At 37.2% G+C, this 26,683-nt stretch overlaps 2 protein-coding genes across 2 annotated transcripts in view; one reads left to right on the forward strand and one right to left on the reverse strand.

Annotated features, from left to right (window-relative positions):
* LOC112457620 (bifunctional heparan sulfate N-deacetylase/N-sulfotransferase) overlaps positions 1 to 26,683 on the forward strand; it is a 119,506-nt gene that overhangs the window by 9,281 nt on the left and 83,542 nt on the right. The window lies entirely within an intron of this gene.
* Positions 8,436 to 13,357, reverse strand: LOC112457630. Its single transcript, XM_025020802.1, has 5 exons — positions 12,959 to 13,357; positions 10,497 to 12,646; positions 10,243 to 10,435; positions 9,544 to 10,038; positions 8,436 to 9,454 (listed from the first exon to the last, which is right to left on the reverse strand). Exons 1-5 carry the CDS (start codon positions 12,960 to 12,962, stop codon positions 8,436 to 8,438), a joined length of 3,861 nt encoding a protein of 1,286 aa, XP_024876570.1. The 5' UTR covers positions 12,963 to 13,357.

Genomic DNA, 26,683 nt, shown 5'->3' on the forward strand with positions numbered 1-26,683 from the left:
TTTTATTACCATAATAGGAAATGCAATTTAAACCTGTATTAAATTGCAAAAAAGAAATGCATTTCTCAATTATCAAACTCGTTAAATCGATGAACCTATTGAAGAGCACGCAAATTTATCAAATTACCACTACTTTGCACGAATTGGCCGAACCAATCAGGCGTACGTAATAGGCGGACAATGTAATCGTCTTAACTTTGATTTTCCGATTGGTCCTCTTGCCGCAGACAATAGCGGATAGAGTTTCTAAATTAAACAGTACCAGATCGGATACGTTCCATCTAGGTACGATTCGGTTATCACACATGCAATTTAATTTTATATCAAAAAAATATTTTGCGGTCCAGAGGAAGAAGATTAAAAAATTGTACGAATCAAATAGCTAGAACAAAACTTTATACATTAAATAAGTTTAAATAAATACACGCTATATTCTATAAGATTTTGTAAATGGAGAAATAGTCCACGCAACATTTGCATCGGAATGTAATGGATCTTATGTTATATCGCATTTTGCAAAACGCTTCTCTCTGACGAGAGAGAGCATTCAACTCGCCATAATGCGTCAATGAACCTTTATGCATCCAACATGCGGAAACGTTCCTAATGTTTACTCGCTTCCCGATCAAGTCGCGCTTGGTTGCACAATATTCGCAGATAGTGCGACATGCGCGTTGCGGCGACCGATGCAACGACGTGCTGATGATACTTGGGATTGACCTGACTGTGACGTGTGTGACCTGACCGCGGACGTATCTCGTCGTACCCGAAATACCAATATTGGATACGAAATTGTCATTAGTGGTGCGACGGTAAATGATTCGCTGTGACCGTTACACAGACAAAGTGGGCGCACATACGAACCTAGAGAAAGATGAAACATGCTTTGGTTTATGATCGACCTGGTTTGGCCAGCCGAAAATTACTCCGACGTATCGAGACACGGCTATTGTCGACGATATGATGTTTGTGGAATGGCAATCTAGTTCGACGTATTATATATGTTGTTCAAACTTCGATACAACGCTCTATTATGGCGAATGAAGACTATATCGGGATCGATCGTGGCTCTGAGCGAGTAAACTCTATCTAAGGAATTGACAAGCGCACGGCGAATTTCGCAAGAGGTAAACCACTGACCAGAAATATTTGGGGGGGGGAGGAGTAAACTCGAATTATTGCAAGCCGTACGGACAAATGGAAAAGGGAAGAGAAATGACAAAGAGCCTACAACTCAACAAGCGGTCGCGATAAATAAGCCGCAAAATTTGATCCCTGCGCTTGTCGGAGTAAAATATCGACTCATTTCCTCCGATAACTCGTTTTCGATCGTCCGTTTCACGATCAACGTGAATCTCGCGTCCATGCGCGATAGATATAAAGCGGCCGCGTGCAACGGAAGGACCGTTTACGAGGAAGGATCGCTCGCGAATCGCTTATAGTCGAATTTAGCGGACGCGTTTGAATAATCTCCGCAATCTGCGTTAGCTCGCTTGCACAATGCTCAATCAGTCATTCCGCTGCTAAAATAGATCGCGCATGTAAACGGTGTATTACGTGTATTATATCTGTTTCGTGCACGTCATTGTCAGAGAGAAGCTCTGCTTGGAGAACCGGTAGATGAAAAGCCGGCCTAATATCGAACTCTGATAACCGCAACATCCCTTTATCGAAATTCGGAAACTGATCTCTGACTAATCTCTGAAAATTGGCTATAGAATTAGCAGGTTCAATCTACCTCTGAGATTTCTTAGTTCTTGTGTGCTTTTTTTACATGTTAATTACAAATTTGGGAATACCGCGGTTACTCCAAATACGAGACGGAACATTATACTCAGAGACTATCAGGGCTCTTAGAAAACGGAAAGGAAACAAGCTACCTCGTAGTCATAATGCTCCATTTAAAAGTATTACGAGGCCGACAGTGAGATTACAGCTGTCGGCCGTCTACGGTTAAGTAATCGGTGACATAACGATGCAATTCAAGATCTTTCTCCGTCCCCCTTGTTCTCGTCTGCCTGCGGGGAAAAGAACGAGTCGATGGCGAGCGAGGGGAATGTGCAGCGGTTTATTGGACGAAGAGCAAACGCATCGGCGACGCAGCTGCGATAACAAAGCGACAATCTATACTCAACGAGGTGAAGCGCGCAAAGACATTCCCCGGTTACGTCCGACGTCGTCGTTCATCGATTGGATTTACGGTTGTTTTCACTCATCCCTGACGTACTTACATCACTTCGAGCTGGAAGCAGCTCTTAAGTATCGGTACCTTTTCTTCATCTTCCTTTATACAGCCTGTCTATATCCGCCATCCTTGGCCATTATCGTTGGCTTTAGCAATTACATTTATGGTCGTCTCTCCTCTCAAAATTTCAGCTCGTGCGCTAATTTGAATAATATTATTTAACTTACTCGCTTTGCCGGAGTTTGTTTATAATGATCTGTATACCTACTCGGGTCGGGATTAAATCTCGAGTAATATCGTCACGACCGTCTTGATCGTCGCGTAATTGCGTCGCGGCGCATGTTAGCATATAAACACGAATATCACAAGAGAGAAAGTCGACTGAGCTCTCGACAATTGAAAGTCTCGGTAGTTTTCCCTATCTTTGTCTCGTTTTTTCAAAAAAAGAAAGTATAATCGGCTATTTTTTAACGGCGCAAAATTCGATTGTTGGTTATATGGTGCTTTAACAGCCTTGGAATTAGAGCAAACGCAACCAAAATCGGATTGGTTTCAATTACCAACCTCTACGGTTTTAACGCGGTTGTGGAAAATTTGTACGTTTGTTGAAATAACCGAACGAGTCCTTTTCCCCGAATGCTCTCGCATTCAGTGCGGTTTATTAACTTTTCGACTATCACGCGTTGGTGTAGCTATAGACTATAGAGTGAGTGAGTTCACCTATCCGATTTCACGGATAAGCGAACCGCATTGCCCAAACCAACGGTAGAGTATTACTTTTAATTGAAACCAGGTAAAATATTCAATTACGCTATCGCGACTATTGGTGCGTTTCGTAATAATCAGAGGAAGATTATTTCCAAGTTATTCCGCTGCTTCTATAGTTTGGTTCAATAGTTTGCTTTTATAGTTCTATAGTATTTCTATTTCAAAATACTGAACTCGACATCATTCTACCGTTAATTATCTCGTGATCCAATGTTTAAAGACATTGTATATTTCTTGTTTGATAAGAAAATGTTACGAATATATTTATGCAACACGTGCATGGAAAGTGCCCCATTACGCACGCTACGCGTGCATGATAGACCACTTTCCAGGCACTTGCAACATAAAATAGGGAGTGTAAGCCGTGTGTAAAGATGAAAATTCCCGGATGCGGTTACCGCACTCGCCTTCGGCTCGTGCGTAAACTCCGCACCCGGGAATTTTCATCTTACCTCACTTGTTACACAAATAACTATTCCTGCTTGTATTATATGTTATGAGATCCGCACTGCTTTTGATATTCTTGATATACTTGATATACTTGATATACTTGATGTACTTGAACACAAACAATTTTGATGTGCTCTTACAATTAGATTCAACCGGTGGATGATATTACAATGGCCAATCCGCGAAAACATGTTACTGTATATAGCGAAAATATTTTACCGCGATGAAACAGCCGCGGGACCGCAGACGGACACTGACTGTAGTTATGCTGGGCGAAATCGTGGCGAAACGTTTACAAAATCGGATTGTTTTCAATTACCAGCTGACGCCGGCTCGGCAATCGCGGGAAATTTGTAGTTCTATTGAAACGGCATGCAATTTTTCGTTGCTGATGCCCACAATATCGCAGACAGATACCGCGCGCGCGTGTTACCGTACGTTGCTTTCATCCGTTGACTTCAATCAACGCGGAAGTGTCGGGAAAGCCGGTGTGTGCTCCAATTGCCGCCCGTCCGTCGCGCCCACGTTGATCTAACCCGATCCACGCGCGTACATACATATACAACCGGTTCACGGTTAAGCGAGCTGTAAATACAGTCATTAAGCGCGGTCCACGCGCGCGAACCCACGCATTCGACACACATTTGACCAAGTGCACGCCGCGCCGTGGCACACGCGAAAAAGGAACGGTGGATAAACGATCGATCTCGTCACGCTCGCCGAGAGTGGATCGGCTGGTGTTGCGCGCGGCTTTAAGAGCTCGCACTTCAAACGTGTACGCCTAATGCGAAACATCCATCAAAGTGCTTGCTTTGAAGGGCTACATATAATAGCATTAACAGTACAGATACACGATGTTCTCCTATTCAGGATAGACGATAATGTTACGCGTTTTATCGATTGTTTCTGAAAGAATCTTTTCGAGACTGTGCATTATATTCGATCGTTGAATAGGTTAACGGAGTATATAATTATTTAGATAGTTTATTTTCTTAAAACCCCACATAGAATTACCAAAACTATCAATCGTAATTGAAGATTAGAATTTTTTAAGCTCGATCATATAGGACAATAAATTTATTTAGTTCGATGTTCGTTTATATATAAGTGATATACATATGTAATATATTGCGAGTTAAAAAAATACATTTTTATTACACGAATATTGGAATAAGTTTTAATGTCTGCGATACATATAACGTATTATTAATTATTTATTACATAACGTGACCCAGTTTGTAAAAATCAATCCATTATGTGTAACTCTTTGAAAATTTGGAAATTCTATTTCTGCCCTTATTTTCCACGATGTATGCACATAATAAATCCTTCCATCAGTCGATGTTCTAATACAGTACGAACTTTGTAGATTACACTGTCAAAGGAATTACCGTCAAAGGACGAAGGGCGCTGTTTTCGTTATAGACGCCAGGAAACATGACGCGCGCGTGCGCTGGCTCGCGGATTAACGGTCGTAAATCGTTGCCTTTCGTACATTACCGCTCGGCTATGCACGTCGTGGAGGTACAGAAAAATTTGCCCTAACAGCGCGGGATTTATTTATTGCTGGACCGGTGCTGGACACGCGCGGCAGGCTGTGCCGGTTATCTTGACGCCGTAAATCTGGCCTAGCAATGTTTGACACAGTTTTCACCCAAGCATCATCGACATGTATATAATATAATCTATACACGTACATATACACACATACATATACATATTTATATACAAATATAATGTTGGCCATATAAATGTTGAATGGCTGAGTATAATAATCTGTAGTAATTCACTAGATAAGTGAACTATATGAGCCTCCACGCCACGTGATAATACCACAAATTATCGCGTGTGCACCCGCTATGTACGAAACAATCTTTCTCATCGTTGCGGTCGGCTTCATCACCGCGCGGTCACACACACACACATACACAACTGCACTTTTCACTATACTTATATTTATTAATCATCAACGTCAAATCGGGAGCGCTAGGTTTCACGAGTATATATATATATATATATATATATATATATCAACGCGAAATAGGGAGCGCGAGGTTTCACGTGTATATATATATATATATATATATATATATATATAATCACGTTATCTCCTAAAAACTATTTGAGTAACAAAAGAAATTACACAGAAAATGTGATGGATTGAATAGTTCGCAAGAGGAAACGAATTAAGATTGGTTCTGATGTACTCTATTTTGACACATTTCAAAAACGCGATTTTCGTGCGACAGCTAGAATTGCAACGAAATGCTGTTATTGAATCAATAACATGATGCAGTAGGTTGAGAAGGGAATTTAGAATATTATTTAGAATTTAAATCATACATATTTTGATCTCTTGAAGAAATAGTAGATTTTTGCAGATCTTATAAATCTAGATACTCTAATTATAATATTTTTAAATAATTGTATTACATTTTTATTTATTAAATTGATTTATTATATATTTATTTACTAAATTATTATATTTTTTGTTCAAAATAATATTTCTCGAAACGCATCCGAGATTTATAACGTGTTTTCTTCACAAGTATATAATTTATTACGGATTAATAGACCTAGTGATTAATCCCTTAACGTATTGATTTTAATAGAAAAAAAAGAGAGGGATTAAGTATAATTTATTGTTTCTATCATCTCTGTCTCTCGCTGATTGTGAGATAAAGTGTGATATGTCAGGGACACCCAGTATCGTAAGCCTGGAGCCGCTTTTACGGGCTTCGTCAGTGCCGGCACATACCGAAGTGGTACGGGTTTGGAGCGCGTGTTGCGCGCTCTCCGAATGCACGGACAATAGTTTCGCGACACGAAATGCAAATAAACGCGACAGACCCCGTTAGAAGCGTTGTCGTCCGTGTCAGCTTCATAATACGGCAGAACTTTGACTCGGAGTTGTCTTTGACTCGAACGGGCGCGGATCTTGATGCTGCAGCCCGGGAGTTGGCGGAACAATTGTACCTCGGGACTCTCCTAATGCTTCGTCGAATTTGAGGCGGTAACACCTTTGTTGACGTGTTCGCTCCTCAACGAATTGGTAGTTCCTTGGATTCCCCAATAGTTTCGAAAGTTTCAACCGCGCATCACGTGCATCGGTGCGCGAAAAGCGGCTTTATTTATTTAACTGCGCTGTAAAATGGGCAAAAGTATTAAAGGTATCGATTATGTGTCTTAATATATAATATCTTAGGTTGCATGAAATGTACGATGACGTAATAAAATTATTTAATTCCGTCATTTATTTATAATTACGCATTATAATTCATCGCTTAATATACCTAGGCTGAATTCCGATATTTATATACTGTCAGCAACTGTCATCAGTATACTGAAAATCTATATACGAAAAAAACGGTTTTGCTGAAATATTAAAAAATTTAACTATATAGATAGATCTGAAAATAATTTTGTTGCACTATTAAAATACTTATAGTATAGATCGCTGAAGCATGATGATAATGCTATAACAAATTTTGAAATTTATCAGTTTGAGTGTTCTACTTGAGTGTTCTATTTTGATGATCCAATAAAATTATTTTTAGATTTGTATTTAGCTAAATTTTTAGATACTTCAGCAAAATTGTTCTTTCTGTATACGTAAAATACAGAAAAATATAAATTTTCAGTACTGATAGTGAATATCGGAATACAGCCAAAGATACAACAGCAAAAAATTATATTGGTTTTTATACAATAAAATCCAACGAATGTAGTACTTAATAAAACAAAAGATCTAAAAATACATTTTTTTTCCTTCGATGACGTATTGTTTAAAAATACAATCGCGAGGTACACAATATTCTTGCAGCGCTCCGCGCAGCGGAACTTAGTTAAGGGTCAAATTGCATCTCAAATTGCGAAAACTATTTCTTTGTTCCTCGCGCAAAGGAGCAGAAGCTCCCAAACGGTACAAAAGCAGCGCCAACTTCGTCGCATGGCGCGCACTCTTCCCTTTCACGAACGAGCATCTAGTGCGTATTCTTCCGGAAGGAAAACTACGAAACGAGCGGAGACGAGACGTTGGGTCTCTTCGCCGATGTCCACGGATCACGCTTGCAGCGTGCATTTCCTTGAGTAAAAAATGACAAGCATCATTAACTTTTTGTAGGCAATGCTTGACACATACCTCGGACATAATCGCACAAGTTTATGAATAGATTTTAAAGTTGCGATTAGCTCTAACGATCGAATTATATTTAAAAATTTTGTTCCTTAACTTGGGAAATATTCACGCGCTATATGCCACTTTGATACAGTATATTGATGCGCTAACGTTGACATAAACAAATGTATTTCAGGAATAAAGTGCTTTTTGAAGCTATTATTATTGCACCATTGACATACATACCTACACAATTTATTTTGAGAACATATTTTATATATTATCATATTACCCTAATCTCTACATATATAGCCTATTTAAGAAACAATTAAATATATTTCTGGTATTTTAAACATTCTTTTGCATTTTTTTTCACACAAAAGAGATCGATTTTATGTCTAACATGGGGGGGAATTCACAACCCAAAATTTTGTACACCAATGCTGATTTTTGGCATTGTTGTAAAACACTGCCGACATTTTCGTACACTGCCGACAATGCTTAGTCAATGCCTATAATGCCGTCAATCCTATATTAAAATCAAGGCAATGCCATGCAATTATGAACACTGCCGCGTACTGCCCATTATCATACGCCAATGCCTACACAAGAATCCTAAAACTTTCTCAAAGTATTCTACACATTTGTACAAAAAACTCCAAAAAATTTTATTTACGAACTGTATCCATACATTTTAATGTAATTGCACATTATTATGTGATGTCTTATGCATAGGTATACCTAACTTTGAACAGTAGAACATTAATTGTAAGTACAGTAGAACTTTAAACATTCTTTACATTTAAATGTAACTGCACATTATTATGTGATGCCTTATGCATATTATAACTATAAACAATAGAACACTAAAAATAATAATAAAAATAATAAAAATAAACTTTTCATTCTTGTTAATTACTTATCTTTTTTAAACATTTTGTACTTTTTTTCAATTGCACACAAGTCGTATCTTTTAAGGTTGAATGGACTTAAACCTAAAAGCGAAATAGGTCCATAAAAAATATAACATTTTTTGACATGTTGCACGTCTTCTTGTTTGGGCCAGTTAAAACTGTCCAAATTTCGGTACAAAAATTTTATCTGACACGTTGTCTTTTCGATTTTTATTATTCTTCCTATGTACCACTGATCATCATAGTATACCGCGTAGTATTTTTCTTCAACAATGGCTATTTGTTGCTTCTTTGGGGCTTCCGAATCAGAGCTACTGTGTTCTGCCACATGTTCACTGCCGTTGCTTTCAAATTCTGAAATGTAGTCATCTTCAGTTTCCGTCTCACTTTCTTCAACTTGCTTCTCTTCCAATTTACTTTTTTTATTCTTTGGTTTTATAGATTTCTTTATTCTCTTTTGACTTTTTAAACGTTTTGTTTTTGGAAGGGTTTTTTGAGAGCCCATTCCCTTTACTCTCTCTAGCCGGTCGGCAGACAAACGACTTTTGTTTTCGGTAAAAAACCAGCAAAGGGTTGATTTTTTTATAGTCATAGTTTTGCCAGTCTTCAGTTTTATTTTTAAAACTAATTTATTATTAATTGGAGTTTGACTAAAATCTTTCAGATCCAGATGATCCATGTTTTGAAAAATAGTTTTAGATTCAGTAATATCATTGAGGTCTGTTTCTGAAATATACTCTGAATTTTCATTTGGTGATATACTATGCTCGTCGCTGTCAGATTCACTCAGGTTGTCTTCCTGATCAAAATAATCAGCAGAGTCTGGTTTTATATGTATCGTATAAAAAGCTTCTTCTGTAGCATTTATTCCTAACGCAAGACAATCAGTTAGTGCGTCAGCTTTAGCGCGGAAAAGAATATCTTTGATTTCACTAAGTGTTATTAATTTTCCACGATCTTTTTCTGCTGTATTTCCCAATTTTGACGAGCACTTTTCCCTCGGAAAGATAAATGAATCTCCTAAAATGAGTTATAAAGTAATAGGAAAAGTAATAAAATAATAATAGAGTAATAAAATTGAATTATATTGTAGTATATAAAAGACATACCTAAGTCAGTGACGATTTCGTTTATCATCTGAATTCTGGACAGCCTTCGCAAAAGGTCTAGTATAGAAAAATTTACAATTGTCGAGTAAGTGCTCGTCATTGACCTTGTTTGACGAAATATTCGTTTACAAGTTTGGCTTGAAAAGAACCAGGGTAAAAACTGTTCTGGGTTATCCTTTAGTTTGATTAGTAGTAAAATAAGTCCATGACCATTAAGCTCTATACATGTATACGTATTTGAAGTTATAAAGTTCTTGAGAACAATCTTATTTATGTAGAGCCAATGTCTCCAGGCCCTCAAAAAAAATATTGTATACCACATATTATAAACTCGATCCGAACAAGTTAATGATTTGTTTAGGAAGGCTTCTTCAATTTTATTCATTAGGGTCAGGTATTGAATAGTGCATTTGCTACCAGGTATCTGCTTTAAAGTGTTTCTCACTTTATCAGAAGATATTTTCTTTGCGGCATCGAAGTTCATTTTATCTTGAGCTATAATTTAATAAAAAGTAATCAGAAAACGAATGTCTACAACTATGCCAAATCCTACTAATCAATTATTATATTCTACAATGAGGATCTCAATTATGGATAATTGAGGTCCTCATCGTAGAATATAATAATTGATTAGTAGGATTAGAAATATGTATTTGGTACACTATGAAATATTATCGTAACTAACCAATCAGTACTTACAATTCAAATCCGATTTACATAATAAATGGGTGTCTTTATGATATTTGTCAACCATTTCCTCTAAATGTTCTGAAGAAATATTTTCACATCCCAGCTTCATAGTTAATCCTGGTTTTAAAAGCCTTGTCTTCATTTTTGTGAGGATATGTACTGTGTCTTGAATTACTGTCGCCTTATCGGTGTTAAAAGGCATCTAAAAAATTGAAAACGGTATTATTTAATTGCCAATACATAAACAAAAATAAGTTACTTACCTGGAAATATGGAGAAAGCTCATTGGATGCATTTTGATCTGGAAAATTACTAAATATTTTCATTCCTTTCAAGCAACGGGTATCGCCATCAGAGGAAAAACCCTCTACAACAATTCCAAGTTTTGCAGCCTCTTGTATCAGGAAATTCCATCTGTGTACTACTTCTTTGTAGGTAAATTTATTGTCACTCCCAAATATGCAAAGACAAAAAGCTGGTACTTTCTCTTCTAGAGGCTGCGCCATAAAAACGTAAGCATTATTGGATAAAATGCCTGTTTGAAACGCTTCCTGTATATCCCAGGCTGAATTCACAATAAATTTTTCAGTTAAAGGAAAGCCGGTTTCGTCATTTTTGTCAAGCACAAATCCAACAAGTTTGTTTGACTTTGGATCGTACTGAATTCTCTTCAACACTGCAGTTTGATCTTCGCTAATAAATACTTTTAATGGAAGTTTCCTTGCATTCAGATACATTTTTAAATTAGCCATATAAAGAACGCCCTCTTGCACAGTTACATTTTCATTTAACGTTCTCTTTAAAGTTGAAAGAGATGGAAGAACATTCTTCAAATTGCTTTCTAAAGTCTCATAAGTAAGTTTACCTCCAATTATGAATAAGTACAAAGAAAACTTTATCAACTCATCAGTGAACCTATTGTGATTCGAAGAACAACTGCTGTTATTTTGCGCAGAAGTCATAAGAACTGTCAAAAAGTTACTCATATTTATATTTTCCATATTAAAATTATCTTTACATGACTTTATAATTGTGCTTCCAATTTCAGTGTTCTCTGCAAGTATTTGTTGCATATGTTCCTTTATTTCAAAGAAAGATGTAATTTTTGCTTGATCTTTTGAAAGCCATTCTAGTCTTCTACAGTTTCTTTGTCGACGGGAATATTTCTCATCTTGCCACTTTGATTTTTTAGGAGTGTCAGTAAAAATAACGTTACGAGGCTTTAAGGAAACGGCAGAATTCCCCGCCTCATGGAAAGTTCTACCGTTCTCAAAAAAATCCTGAGTTATTAAGTCGTTAGAATCTGACGCTCTAGTGCTGTTTAAATTGGGGTCAGAATCACTATTGAATTCTGCAATAGAGGGACTTCCACCTACAGAACGATAAACGACAGCATTTTCTCGCTCCGTAACATGATCTTGGAGGCTGGACTCCAGATCAGCGTTAGTTTCCAAAGTAGACTGACTAGTTAGAGGGCCACTTATTGTAGATACGTCATCCAGATCTATTGTATCGGCACTGGTAACATTTTTCTTTGGATTTTTGACATTTACAAATTCTAGAATTGAGACAGTTTGCAGGGATTTTTGTGTGGGCTTTTGTTTCAATTTATCCGATCCATTTAGTTCTCCTTCAAAATGGGTTTTAAAATGAGAATTGAAATTTGAACAAATCCATTTCCGTCCATACTTTCCAATAGCCACGCTGACTTTAATTTTTTGCTCGCAAATAATACAAGTTATGTGGGCAAACAGGGGATCTTCTTCAGGATTTTCAAAAATTACGTCAACTTTCAATTTATTAATTTTGTTCAAAATTTGGGCAGCTTCCTGTTCCTTTAATTTTTTATTACAAAAAGCTTTGATATAATTACGACTTATGTTTAGTATATGAGTTTCATCTTCAGTTATAGCTGCATTATTTTTCGCTTGAGAGCGAGGTACTGGATTTGACAAATTAGGAAGACGCGAAGAGGCTTGTTTTAGTTTGTAAGGTTTGTTAGTTTCATTTCTGTCTTTACTTCTACATTTACAGCGGCAGGTTTGCCCACTTAATTTTAAATGTTCTCCACCACACAATTCCACACATGCATTTTTTATGCTAATCAATAAGTTTCTGTGCCCGTTAAGAATTTTAAACAGCATAGGTTTTTTGAAGAAAATGCCGTAAAAAGTTTCAGTTTCCTCTTTTGAAAGGAGCTGCCATAATTCTTCCTGAGCAAATTTTTCCATTTGGTTAATATCTGCATCGGTGATGTTTTGGAACTGAGATAAAGAGTTCCATCCACAGTAATTTATTAACATTAATATACTATTTGGAAGGTTCGGAAATTTGTTTTCAATCAAAGACTCAAATGTGATTTTTTCCGAAGGTTCACCGGATGGTAAAGTTTTGGTTGTCGGACATGCATTCTCTGAAATATAAAATCAAAATTGAAAAAAAGAGGCTTAGCGGTGATAGAGCGCTGGCACACGAGCGGTTTGTGCCGCGCGGCAGAGTGCTCTTTCTCTCTCTATCTCACGCGACGCGCGACGTCTCTTTCCCGAGAGAGAGAGAGAGGGAGAGAGCGAGAGCGAGAGCGAGAGAGAGAGAGAAAGAGAGAGAGAGAGAGAGAGAGAGAGAGAGTACTCTGCCGCGCGGCACAAACTGCTCGTGCGCCCTTAGTTATGGGGTTAGGAATTTAACCTATCACCTACACTATTAAAGATGAGCAAATTATACTTACCCATATTAATTTTGTTAACCGCACTACTTTAAATCCACTATCAGGCACGAAAACTTGCTAATTATACACATAAAAGTCCGTTATTGTTTTGCCTGTACGCTGCTGCAAGCGCGGGGTGCCGTTTGTCATTACTACATGCCATGCGCATACTCAGGAATAAGCGGGAATAAGAGTAGGGAGCGTTCCCACTGCCGTACTGCCGACCCAATGCCGGATAAAATTCGGACACTGCCTTAGCAATGCTTTGCAATACCTCCCGCACTGCCACTGCCACAAGTCATTATTACCACTCCTCAACCACTGACGACAATGCCGTCAATATTATAGGCCACTGCTTACTTTTTTCAGTCCACTGCCGAAATTTTGTACACCAATGCCGGCTGTGAATTTCCCCCCAGTCTAACACAAAAATGTTAATAATACTATTTTTTTAGTACCTCCGATTACTTAGCGTGCTAATAAGTATGCTTAAGAATTCTGCTACGCTCTTGAGATTAAAGTGAAAGTTTTAATAGTAGAAAAACCTATATAACTTTATAAAGCTTGTATCTTAAGCTTGTAAACTTCGGTATGTTTACCGAACCGTAGCCGTTAACTCTTGGAAAGTTTCCGAATTCCGTATCGAGAAAAGATTTAGCTCTCGAGTAAGAATGCGAGGTTTGTAACAACGATGTAAGTCAGGCAACCATGGAACGTGATTCATGACGTATACCGTAACTGTACCCGGCGATCGGATTAAACTTGATGCCTGGCGCACTGGCGCTGCCAATGCCCCCGTCGTTATACAATATTGACGTGCCACCGATAATAGGTCCAAATTTACACCCTGCTACGTTGAGATATGACCCTTCAAACTGACATATTCAAGACTTATGCAGGCTCCGCTAATCAGACAGTCTGCCGATTGATCCAATTTTAATAATTAAGAATCTAATAAATTCTCTAGAGTAAACGGCGTGCTCTGTGTAATTAAATCTTACGTTTGATAAATTATAATCGAACTTTAATATAAAATTTAACTGAACTAAGAACTTGATTTTTGACGCCATTCGTGTAAAAAATTAAAAAGAAGCTTTCTCAATAACAGCCAATCCAATTTTAATTGAACTAAAAATTGTATAAAAATAGATTCCCGATATTAGTTGTCACAATGTTATTTATCTATCGTAGTGTTTTTATCGAGCAAAATTCTGCCTTATACATATAATGATGATTCCGATAAAGCTTTGTCTCCGATCGCAAGATCATTTATGTCCCTTCCGCTTCCGTAATTACACGCACGTATCTCCCTTGATCCGGTGTTACGTAATTGGTACCGTTTATGTCATGATTAACACGCACGGGCAGTAAATACCCGTTACGCCTGGCTAAATGCCATCGATCTCTCGCGCATGGCCGAATTACGCGATTAATTTCTAATGCGCGTGCCCGCTAGCAAATCGACTCGACGACCGGCTGCGCGAGAACTGCGCCAAAAGTCCGGGACGTCTGTTTCACAAGGACATTCAAGTTTTAATGGAGGACTTGCGAAAATCGATCGCGCGCGCTCATACATATATACAGGTGTCCACATAGGTGGACGATACGAACGTATATCTACGTCGCACTCGTTGCGCGCCGTTAATGACACCGGGTCGAAGTGGCGGCAAAGTGGTGGACGTGTGGCAGTCGTGTTAACGAGTCTCCGATAGCGAGCGGGGTCGACAGCTGTTAACGTGCAATTAAAATGGCGAGACAGAGAGAACCGAGGGAACCGCGCGGTCCCCGAGAGCCCGACGTAAAATCGTCGCGCAACGATGCACGCCCGCGTCTACATGGCAGCCGCGACTTGCCTGCGCGCGTAATACCTGCATCATTAACGGCGGACGCGTTGCGCACCGGACATGCCCGCCTAATTACGGCCGACTAAAGCGTTTGATTATCGGCACGTGCACCGAGATAATGGCGCTGCGGCACCCGTGCTCCGGCTACGTGATCGAAACCCAGTGTCTCGGTTAACGCGAGATCCGATTAAAACGTATTTCGCACGCGCGGCGACGGTCACAAAATCGTCACAAAACGTAACCCAATCCAATTGGGTCTCTTTTTATTTCGCCTCTTTTCGTCTTTATCGGTCCGTTTTAGAGTTCCCGACTCTTATTACCGTGATCTTCCACTAGGTTTCCTACAGGCAGACAGAAGAAGCGAGGGAGCACAAAGCGCAAACTCTCGCCCTTACATCATTAAACTTGTTTCGGTCGAAATACTCTCCTCTCTCTTCCAACTACTCTTTCTCTAGACATTTTTTTTGTCAGAATCGACCATCCTTTGACGCTATGTGCCTCCTCGAGTTCTTTGACATCGCAAACCTTTGACCGGACTTTGGACAGCAGCCGTGATCATTAAGAACAGCTAGCTGATACCATCTCAAGATTAAATCGCCTGTGTCGAAGTATCGAATTAAACGATATCATTTATCATTGATTCTTTTTGTGGGTCCATTTAGCTTGAAAAAAAAACGCGGCTAGATATTTTGTATTTCGCATAATATCAATCCAATCACTATATATGTTTCATCTTATATCGCAGTTCGGCGATTTGTCGATGATGTATCGTCGCTCCGTTCCTTCGTTGGTCCCTTAAGCGAACACTTATCACGATCACCGTAACGCCCCGATAGTCGTCCGACGACCTTTCGGTATTCCGAACCTATCGATACTCTCCAGAGATCGCGATAGACCTCCTCTCTCGTAATATCCTCACACTCTCCGGATTTTCCCTCCTCTTCCCGCATATTCTTGTCGCACTTTGCGCCGCTTCTTGGCGCTCGCCATCCACCTTCGCTTCTCCGCCCCCTTTTTTTTCTCTCATCTTCCTCTTATCCCATATGCGACCCGTCTCAGGTACCCTATCGCGCTCTTCCTCCGTCGCAATCGATCAACCGGTACTTTATCACGACGCAACGTGCGCGCACACACACTTTATCGCCGGTGCCCGCGCATTATAGCAATACGTCAGTGCGGTTTTGCCGGCATCAATTGCCATTCAAATCAGTGCTGATCGTATCAGCGTGTCTCGGACAGGATAACTACTTAAGACGGAGGGGAAAAAAGGAAGAACATCGAAGACGCATTATCGATATGTCAAAATCGGAAAAACGAAAGAATCGATTGCTTTCTATATTTCTTTCGAATTAACACGGTACCTATCTGTTACGATACTAACGAGTTTTGTATATCTTATCGTATACGTCACAGTAGAATTTTTGTTATCGTAAGCATATAATGATAATTCTGCGTAATATGATTAAATAACAATATATTCTTACGTATGTTGAATTGTGTAATTTTTATTTTACGTTGTTATTTAATAACTATATATATTATTTAAAATTTTATATTAAGTGGTATTTCTTTATAAATATTTTAAAAAATTTCGATAACGCGAATCACTATAATGATCACTGTCAATCAAAGTCAAGCGCCAGTCACGAATGTTCACCATAGCAATGTGTTAATGATGGTGAAAGTACTAACGAATGGAGGTACATTTGTGTCGTCCAATATTATTCATATTATCATTTATATCGAATTTATCATTTATAATGAATCATGCACAAAACGCAATGTTGATGATTAATCATATTTTTTTTTTCAACATTATCAAAGTAGCGAATTTATGCACATATCACTCGCAATAACCGAGAGCTCTAAAGCTGTCCGCAATTTGTTGCGACAACTTTACATTATTAACGTAACATTAAATTATTGAATAAAACGGAAAAACAATAAAAACATGTTACTGATACAATAGCCACAAAATTAAGCTTGGCTATTGAATTTTGTTATTGAATAACACGTATACAAGAGTATATGTATACATATGTTTTATATGTTTTATCGCTTTAACTGTACTATTTAAATAATAATTGAAATGGAAACTAACAATTGAAAATTCGCGTATATTTCATATGGCAATTTTAACATTTCCCCGATCAGTTGTACCGAGTGCGCAAATATGTGCTTTCAATACATTTGTACACTGAAGAAAAAATTTATTATTTGCAAGAAAATAGATTTCTTTGAATTTAGTTTTTTAATTCAAAGAAGTATTGGATAGATTTAAGAAAACACTTTTCTGAGTTTAAAATATTTTCTTCAATTTACTTAATACTTCTTTGAATTTTAAGGAAACTAAATTCAAAGAAATCTATTTTTTTGCAAATAATACATTTTTTTTTTAGTGTAGTACATGGTAGATAAAATAAGGAATAAATGTGTCAAAATGTGTGGAACAAATTTTTTTCGACTATAATGGGAGAATTAGAGCGCATTGATGGAGTAGTGAATATGGAATAAATATTGAATGTTGATTTTAAAGCATCGGTACATATGAATATAGAAAGCGGATTTTTTTCAAATATTACCTCGAGATGCAGAGATAAACATGAGATGAAATAAAATCATTAGAATCCTCGGCGAATCCCGCTAATCGCATTATTCCGTTTTCCTCTTTCATCCTATTCGGAAAAATTACGCTTGTCAGAATGCGAGCTGAAAATAATAGCCGATTGTACGGTTGCAAATTATACGATTCTTTTATATATAACTCTATTTTTTATTTATATATTTTTCTTCTCTATATAGCGTAATCTTTCTTTTCATTTTCATATACTCTTGCTATTGATAAAGCCAGATAGTATACCACATACGAAATGTATTTGTTATAAACATCACCTCGTTTTAGACTTGAGTTTATAAAACGAGTGGATATTGAAAAGTTAGTGAACAATAAACGTTGTATCAAGGCCGCATCGCGTCACTAAACATTGAAAGTTTTGAGGACAGAGTCTCTGAACACACTCGGTACAACGCGCTTCTACAAAATAGGAAATATAATAGGGAATGGAGCTTTTGTTACAATTCCGTGTCAAGGCTTTTAGCTACACGTGCTTGTATTGATAAAGCGGTAAAAGTTCTGTTTACGGCGAAGGCTTTCTTTGCGTAACGAAGGAATTGCATTGTGATTAATATAGAAATAGATAATTTGTTTATAGAAATTATTATAATCAACATTCTATATAAATAAGTCTTTGTATGAACAGTGTGAAAGATCTTAACATACAGTGACTCACGAAACTGATCAAATTAATTCTATCATTGTTACGAATTTCATTTAAAAATTCATAAATACGAGGATATCTGTAGGTCATAGATATTTATATATTATGTTGATATTGAAACATTATTTTCGTCGATTGCCTTTTTCAAATTAATTAATTAGAGATAATTGTTGTGTAGTACATTTGATTAGTTTCGTGAGTCACTGTACATGATCTTTTTACGAGTCATTCGCCGGGAAGTGTGAATGTCGGATTGAAAAGATGAAAAAACTCCGTATAAACTTCTTAATATAATTTCATATTTCGCCTATCAATCGTTACGTTCCCGTATGAAATATCGTGAAAAACATTCTATTCATTAAAAATAATAGTCGAATAGTTATTGGGAATAGATATTTAACTGATTGAAGAATTCAACTCTCTCTCGCGGATAACAACGTTTTAAATGAAACTCGAGAGATGAACATCTTGAATGTGATTTATTTATATTCAGAAACTTAACGAGACTAATTTGGAAGGGGGGATTTCGAGCTTTATTTCTCTCCCGTAAATACTTGCAGTACTCCGTTTCGCGCGCGCGTTGCATCAATTGTAATTACGACCTAGTGAATTAATTTGCGTGGTGATCTGTTGTCTAATTGAATTTTATTTGAATCTACTTCCACTCCCGTTCGTTTATATTTTTCGATGTTTGCGAAAAACACCGGAAACGTGTCCAATATATTTACCTGTCCGGTGGAAATCAAACGACTCTCAAAACGGGATGCCTGCTATTTAATAATGCTGCTCAAAATGTTCTACAAATTGGTACTAACGAGGCATATATACGATGTCCTAATTATTGTTTTTGTTTTAAATTGGACATCAATCACGTGCTTGTTATCAAAGCGTGCTAGCAGCTTTTATTTTGGGCGTAACAATAATGTGTTATTTCGCTGTCTGCTATTTGAGTTTCAATCATTTCATAATCATTTGGATCGCAGCGCGGAAAGATAAAATCCATTTTCGCATTAATATTCGAACAATATTAAATCGGCTCGATTCGATCACTGACTGCTATCATTATCATTTATTTCCCGAGATACTGAATTAATTGTCAAATGATATGTTTCTAATAATTATTCTGAAAATTGTAAAAGATATAATAAAAAGAGATATTTTGATACAATGATACAATAAGTTTAAAATAGAATTAGTTTATAAATCAATAAATATATAGGTAGTTATTTGTATATTTTATTATGTACATGTTAACAAAATATATATAGCTCGGAATTATTTTGATATTATAATCAAATTACGGAAAAATAATGCGACATATTTGTATAATATTAACTCCGCCAAATTCCACTTTTATTAAAGCAATTGCGCTTTAACAGCTTGTTAACGAGGATAATTGTGTAATTTTAGAAATATAGCTTTCAAAATTTATCATGAGATATATAGCTAACCTAATTTTTTTTTCTTTCTTCAGATTTCTAAATTTAAAATACCTATTAATATTTATTATTTTTATAAAATTACCGTAATTATCCAACAGGATGCAAAATGGTTATATAAGAGTAACGCAATGTAATTGTTTATGATTTCCATTATCATGTTCTGATCGCTCTATTGAAAGATTGGTCTAGAAGTGTAATGTGGTGGAACGAACGTTACGTTATTACAGGTGACGTAACTACAGATCTTTTTAGAAATCTCAATGGGTGTAGCCGTTTTCATACATATATTATTATCTATACAATGTATCAATTTCTAGACTAGCTGCTCTTTCTAGTTTACAAACTTTCTCCTCTGCATTTGCAATTAGTCACGTAATATAACGGCGACGTTATCGCAACGAAGCGCGATTTTCTGTGCACCACAACGCGCCTCTTTAATACTCTACGTATCATCATCATAAATGAAGAAAAATGCGGCGTACATTTATGAAAATTACGATATATACCGCGAGAGGAATATAGAATATCTCAGTTACATTGCGAAATGTTGCAACCGTGCGGTTCGCGAAATACGCAGCTGGTTTTATTAAAATACTCTTTGCTTTTCCCTAGACTCAGGGAATTAGTTTTAATCAGAGTATTACTTTCTCCAGTATTAGGAAAATCAGAATTTTCTTTGTTTCTTAAATAGAGTTGGTTGACTTCTTATCGCGACGGTTTACTTAAGTAATATGAACTCTCCGAATAATAACGGTAAAGCTTGCACTTCGTATTACCATCAGTATTATACTTGCTGCAATTGTGAATGTCGCCGTAAAATCAATATTTCGAACGATTTAACCGAAGAAACGCGATTGTTTCTAAAGATAGCATACATAAATCGTTGCATGCCTCGTCGCGCTATCAGCCGGTAATACGAACAAACGATTCAGTAAAGACTATATATAGTGCACTTAACGGAACAATTTTAATGCGCGATAGTTTTTAGATATTATCGAAATGTTTTTCTTAGTATAAACCGTTTAGTACTGTCGCTTTTAAGCGACACATGAACGATAATGAGTGTTCGTGTCATTGGCTCTATAGTATGGAACTTACGATTGATCCCATGCATACGTTTGTATCAAGATCGTATACATATCGGGAGAAGCCTTGGACTTGTACTACAGTAACGCTTAGACATCTTACTCAGTTTTGAACGACTTACTAACACACGTTGAAGGTCGTAATAAAAGGAATTTACGACTAAACAACGTGCGTCATCATCCTTGTTGTTTTCATGCGCTCTAGTATCTATATCAAGAGAGTGAAAAATACGGGAATGAAATTCGAGAATTGAGACTTGGGAATATGCTTTTTATCTCTCTTTGTTTGTTTAGATTAAACGATTTATACGAGAATGTCGTTTTGTATGGAGATTGTATGATGTTATAAAATTGAAAATAAAAAGATGTTTTTTCGTGGAAATTTTGCTATGATATCAATGATATGACTATCAATTATGTTAATCACAATGACAATTTTTTGTTGCACTTTAAGTTTTTGCAATATGATTATATAAAAAAGCTATATACAAACATGAAATATCAATATTATGCATATTATTTAAATGGAAAGTAGCATATAATGTCATTGTGTTTATTATTACACAAACACATTACAATACGAAATTAAAACAGCTTTTAATTTGCATACTAAATTGACTTCGAAAAATACTTTACATTAATCCTAAAAAGTTATTTTAAAAAGCATCAGCACATATCACAAGATTACTTCGTTTAAGGAGGTTCTACAGATAATGGATGTATCTAAAAATTGGAAAAAACTTTATGGACGTATAAATTGAGATGCGAGAAAAGTGCTCGAAAAATTTTAGCATCGGTTACCGTGTAAACATTTGCAAAAATGAATTTTGAAATCACAGTTTTTAACATAAGCTACATATGGCAGAGGGGCTCTTGGAGACAGGAAACGAGATATTAATTATATAAAGGCGACCTACCAAAGATTCAAAAAACGGAGCTCTTATAGATCTTAATCTAACCTTTTCAGAAATATCGAGAAAAACAAGGGTTATCGCGTAAAATTTTGTGATATTGGCTATTGAAACAGGCCATATCACAGTTCACGTAGCGTGCTTCGAATAACAAGGGAGATTTGGCAATGTCGCAGCGACTGCACCCGCGCGAAAAGTGTACAGCCAGTACAGCACCACAGTATGACAGCACCTCAAACTTAAGCACCTAACGTTTACGAGCGCTTACGGAGAAGTACTCGCTCTAGAATTATGTGAAATTGTGAAATAACCACGGTCATATGAGCAGAACTGTCAAGTTCGCGACGTTACCACATTTTCTTCCATTATAAGCCGCCAGAGTCAAACGAGCACTTACACGATATTTTTAATTATTCCTCGCTTCGACTAATATGGGTATGATATAAGCTCTAACGTCATCAAAATTCACGAAAATATTTTATGAATACTTAGAATCGACGAATTTGAAGATTTTCTCTTCATCTCTCAACTGACTAGAGAGTACCTGTAGAACCTCCTTAAACGGAGCTTGATTAAATCTTTGGATTTTACGTCTATTGAAATTATAATAGTTACATCGTTAACGTGTTTGTGTTACGACATAATAACGATGACGATACATTGCCACTGTATGACAACTAATTATGATACAGCACGATTATTGCGTATTATTGTGACTATTACGTATGATAATAATGTGCGCGTTATACCATTGCGCGATGCGTTGGGCACAACGTTAGTACAATACAAATAATACGATATTATCAATATGCAACATGTTTGCCAGCATTAGTTCTATTAATAACAATAGAGATTGATGTGAATCTGAAAATAAAGTATAAGTTGCAGCATGTTACCGACTTTGAATATATACATATATATTTTCTGATAAATAGTTTTACTACTTTGACTTACTTTGCAGCTTTAAATTTAAATCTCGAAGAATGTAGTCGTGTTATTTATGTTAAGCTGTTAATACCTTATGCATATACTTGTACTCGTATATGCATGCTGGAGATTTAAAGTGCTTCTCTAGTTATAAATTTAAATATAGCTCTTTGTGCTTTGGTTATTATGCTGCGGTTGAATCTTTAAGAGGATTCGTCGAATATATAGTTCATACATTTATTACTCGCATCTCATTATACATTAAACCGAACGATGTTACAATTTTATTAAATTATAAATTTTACGAAATTATGCGAAGGATTAAATTTGGGTATAACTGCTTAAGCGTTAATAAGGCCAGGATAGCGTAGGATTTATCATAATTACTCGTACATGCAAATTTTCTTCTCCTTTTTTTCTTGCTCATACAGCGGTTTAATCCGCAAAAGTAAAATACCCTGCGGGTAAAGACGACGACGACAACAACGACAACGGCGAAGCTTTAAGCGACGACGTCGTGGACGAGGGATCGTAAATCCGCGTCGCGGAAGTTCGAGAACGAAGCGGAGCTGTACGAGGTGAACTCCGGAATGCCTTGGGGCAAAACGAAAAAGAGAACGTCGAGCTGGAGCGGGAACGAGAGTCGAAGATGCGCTGGTAATGGTGGCAGCGGCGGCGGTGAACCTGGAGGTGGCTGTGAAGGTGTGCATCATGGGTCGGTGCAACGCGCGGGGTCGGGGCAAATGGGAAGGGGGGGGGGCGAACTTGGGATGGTAAACACGGGAACCGTGCATCATCCGAGGATCGAACTTCTCTCTACGTCCCTAGAGGAGTCTAAGATCTCCACGCGAAGCGAAATTCAATAGGCCGTTCCCTTTTAAGAAATATATGCATTTCGATGCCGACCCGCGGCTTTGACGCGGAAAGGGTGTGAATTTTGCAGTCCCTTTCTGCGTCACACGCGAGAATAACGAAATCGCCGGCGCTACGAAATTTCCGGTATCGGCTGAAATTGAATTTTCTTCTCGCGTCAAGAAATGTGGCAGCGATATCCGATGCAGGCAGAATATACATATATACGCGATGTTGGTAAAATCCTTTGGCTTCGAATAAACATTATTTATACAAAACCGTCAGTAATTACATAGTGCATTAATGCGCAAATTCCACCATTTTGCATTAATTAACGCGACTGTCTATTAAGTCACTGTATGTATTAAATAAGCTTGAAACGCGTTTACCTGGTAACGGGCGTTTATGGCGCCGCGGCCGCTTCGAACATTTCAATAGACTCAGTCAAATTGAGTTGATTGAAGTCGAATAGCTCGTTATTGTTGGCAGTGCGGGTAAGCAATTCTGTCGCGCGCATAAATTACTATTGCTCATGAATACGCACGTTCTTGTTTCCCCGGATATGTGGCGAAGAATTAATTTCTCGACATCTGATGTAACATTTACGCGTTATATTGTTTGTGGAGAACGGGCTCAAAATCCTAATACAGCAACTTCAACCTGTCTCTTGAGCCGCGCATACGTGAATTTAATTACCATAAATCGTAGCTTACCGGTTTGCAGTGCGGAGCAGGCATTCCGTTTTACAGTGCCATCATTAGTGCAAATATCGTAGCTAACGTTCCTATCCTCTGCAAGTCGGTACACACGACAGATGTTAACACCGAATTAACACGTACAACGTACGACTACACGGCACCGTGGCAAGTTAACAGCGTTACCGGCACGTCGATATGATCGCAATTTCAGCTTACAACCATAATTATCGCGTACTGTACCAGCCATATGCCTGAGTGGGCTCTACTAAAACGTACTTTGCCGACCATTAACATTAACTGCAAGAGATGCGGCATCTCATTAGACGACAATACTTAGCCGCACAAGTATCAGAAATACTTTTTTGGGGCAAAGTATTTTCATCGGTCGTTTGGATGTAGTAATTAAACTTTCGTATAATGTTCAAAGATATATTTGCAGAGTGTTTATGAAAATGTTTATGAAAACGTTTGGTGGATTTTTTTAAAAATATTTTCTGTTACTTATATAATTCACAACCGGTTGTTCAATATGTAATTCGTGTTATATTAAGGATTTAATCGTCATTTATTTTACTCATATAGCAACAAAATTAAACATAGTATAGAAAGTAAACAAGGACCTGGTGCATTAATGAAAAGACCACATATTGCGATATTTACAATGTTAATTATAGATACAAACAACAAATAAAATTAGAATTTAGGAATTTTGAATGGAAATTATGGAGGGGAAATAGATTTATTGATATAGAAACTGTAAATTAACGTCTAGCAAATAACAAACAACAAATATTACAATGTCCTCTAATCACAACCGGAATGTAATTACACGGGTTAATAGCGTCGTTTATTATTAAAACGAACAGGAAAGAATTGCTGTATTACTAATTCACGTATATATAATATTAATCAGTAATATTAATCGCTATGCAAATATTGTAGTTCTGGTAAATTTAATAACGACATCGATAACCCGGCTCCTGCGTGTGCTCTTCCGTGTTTGTATAAGTACTTCCGTAAGCGGATACAGAGTCGTAATTAGACGTGCTGTACTCGTCGAGAGAAGCACTCGAAAAGTAAACGAGGAACGAGTGAGCAATAATCCAACAAAGACGAGCGTGCACACCCACACGAAGAGCACGCGTGCATAACAAGGGGCAACACGTGTGTATTCACGTTCTCTCGTCAAATACCGTTCGTCCACTTTTCATTAGATCTAATCGTGCGCAAAAATAAAGAATATTGTTCGATTTCCGCGAACAGCGATTGAAAAACTGCAAAGGTATTTAGGCCAGTTCTTGCAGCTGTTTTTCTCTTTTCCAAATTGTGTAAAATTTCATTTGAGATACGTTTACGTTGTGTCATGTCTTTCCGCGCTGTTATTTCTTAGGAAATTTCAATTTTAATTATAATTTCAAACGACTCGTAACTGAGACGCATTTATTACTGCGCTTTACGTCGCGCGTTTGTTCTTGAATGTCCCGCTATGACGTACAACGCCGGCGGCAGCTAATTAATAATCAGCGTAGCAGTTCAGAACATGATACGTCATACTTACTCTCTTCTAGAATTTTAACGCAAGAATAAGTTGTTCATTTTTACCGTACTAGGAGGATCACGAAACTGACATTTAGAACAAATGGGCGATGGAGTAACTAACGGTCTACTCTGATAATGTAATTTATTTTATACTTTCATGCATAATAACAAAAATACCATATCCAGTTTCCAACGCGATTTCAACGCGTTAATACTCGTTATTATTATATTTGAGGTTTACGTTTACATCCTGGGCTTAAAATAATAACCGCGACGCGGTCGTTTGATCTCAAATGGAGTACGTGCAAAACGACGGCATATGGTACGGAATTATATATAAGTCACTTTTCTGCATTCTTTCACGAGCCACGTTCGCATAAACTTCGATGCGCTCACAAAATCCCGTGGGCGGCGAGCGAAAACGAGCGACAGGACGAATTATGACGACACGTTAAATATCGCGCGATACGGACGGCAGTCGTAAAGAGGCGTTACCATGCCGTCGATATGCGTATGCATCTATCTATCCTCGGCGCGCATCTCGGTTGTCCGTCCGTCTATCGCTGGCTGTGCAACAGCGTTGAAATGACAGCAACACCGTCGATAGATCCGCTCTCCGGTTGTGGTCGCGACGGGTAAAAATACGCCAGCCAGATATTCTGCGGTAACTACAAATGCACCGAAATTGCAACAGTAAAACCCGAAAACTGTCTCTGCTGTGAAACGACAAGTGGGATAATCGCTTGCTTGATCCAAGAAATCCTGTAGCTCATTGCATAGAATGATAAAATGCATCCAATTTAAATTAGCAGTTGCATGGATCTCTTGATTTTCTCAGTATTAAAATTCTGTCAAATTTTATGCGTCTCTAAAACAGATATTTTAATTATTAAATATTTCATAAATTTTTATTTATATTTTGTAAAACATATAGATATTAGCTCTTGATTATTCGATGTATAATTAAATTCCAGATTTAGAAAATTGATCAAGATAAGAAATTAAAGTGCAAATAGGATTTTATACAGGCCTCTCTACGTATTAAATAATAAATATTAATGTAAATAATTACTATTTATTTGTACGCTTCTAGGATATTACGTAGAATATAGAGAAAATATTTTCTTATCGCAGAGCGCCTACGCACAGTTATTGGCTTCCGTTTTTCCA

The sequence above is a fragment of the Temnothorax curvispinosus genome, unplaced genomic scaffold (genome assembly GCF_003070985.1).
Source record: "Temnothorax curvispinosus isolate PA1 unplaced genomic scaffold, ASM307098v1 QBEX01008001.1, whole genome shotgun sequence".
NCBI classification, from domain to species: Eukaryota; Metazoa; Arthropoda; class Insecta; order Hymenoptera; family Formicidae; genus Temnothorax; species Temnothorax curvispinosus.

Excerpts from the sequence above, each read along its gene's own strand:
- LOC112457630 (XM_025020802.1), bottom strand. Across the intron at positions 10,039-10,242 it reads ATGTAAATCGGATTTGAATT|CTCAAGATAAAATGAACTTC; the intron begins GTAAGTACTGAT and ends ATTAAATTATAG. Across the intron at positions 9,455-9,543 it reads CGAAATCGTCACTGACTTAG|GAGATTCATTTATCTTTCCG; the intron begins GTATGTCTTTTA and ends AACTCATTTTAG.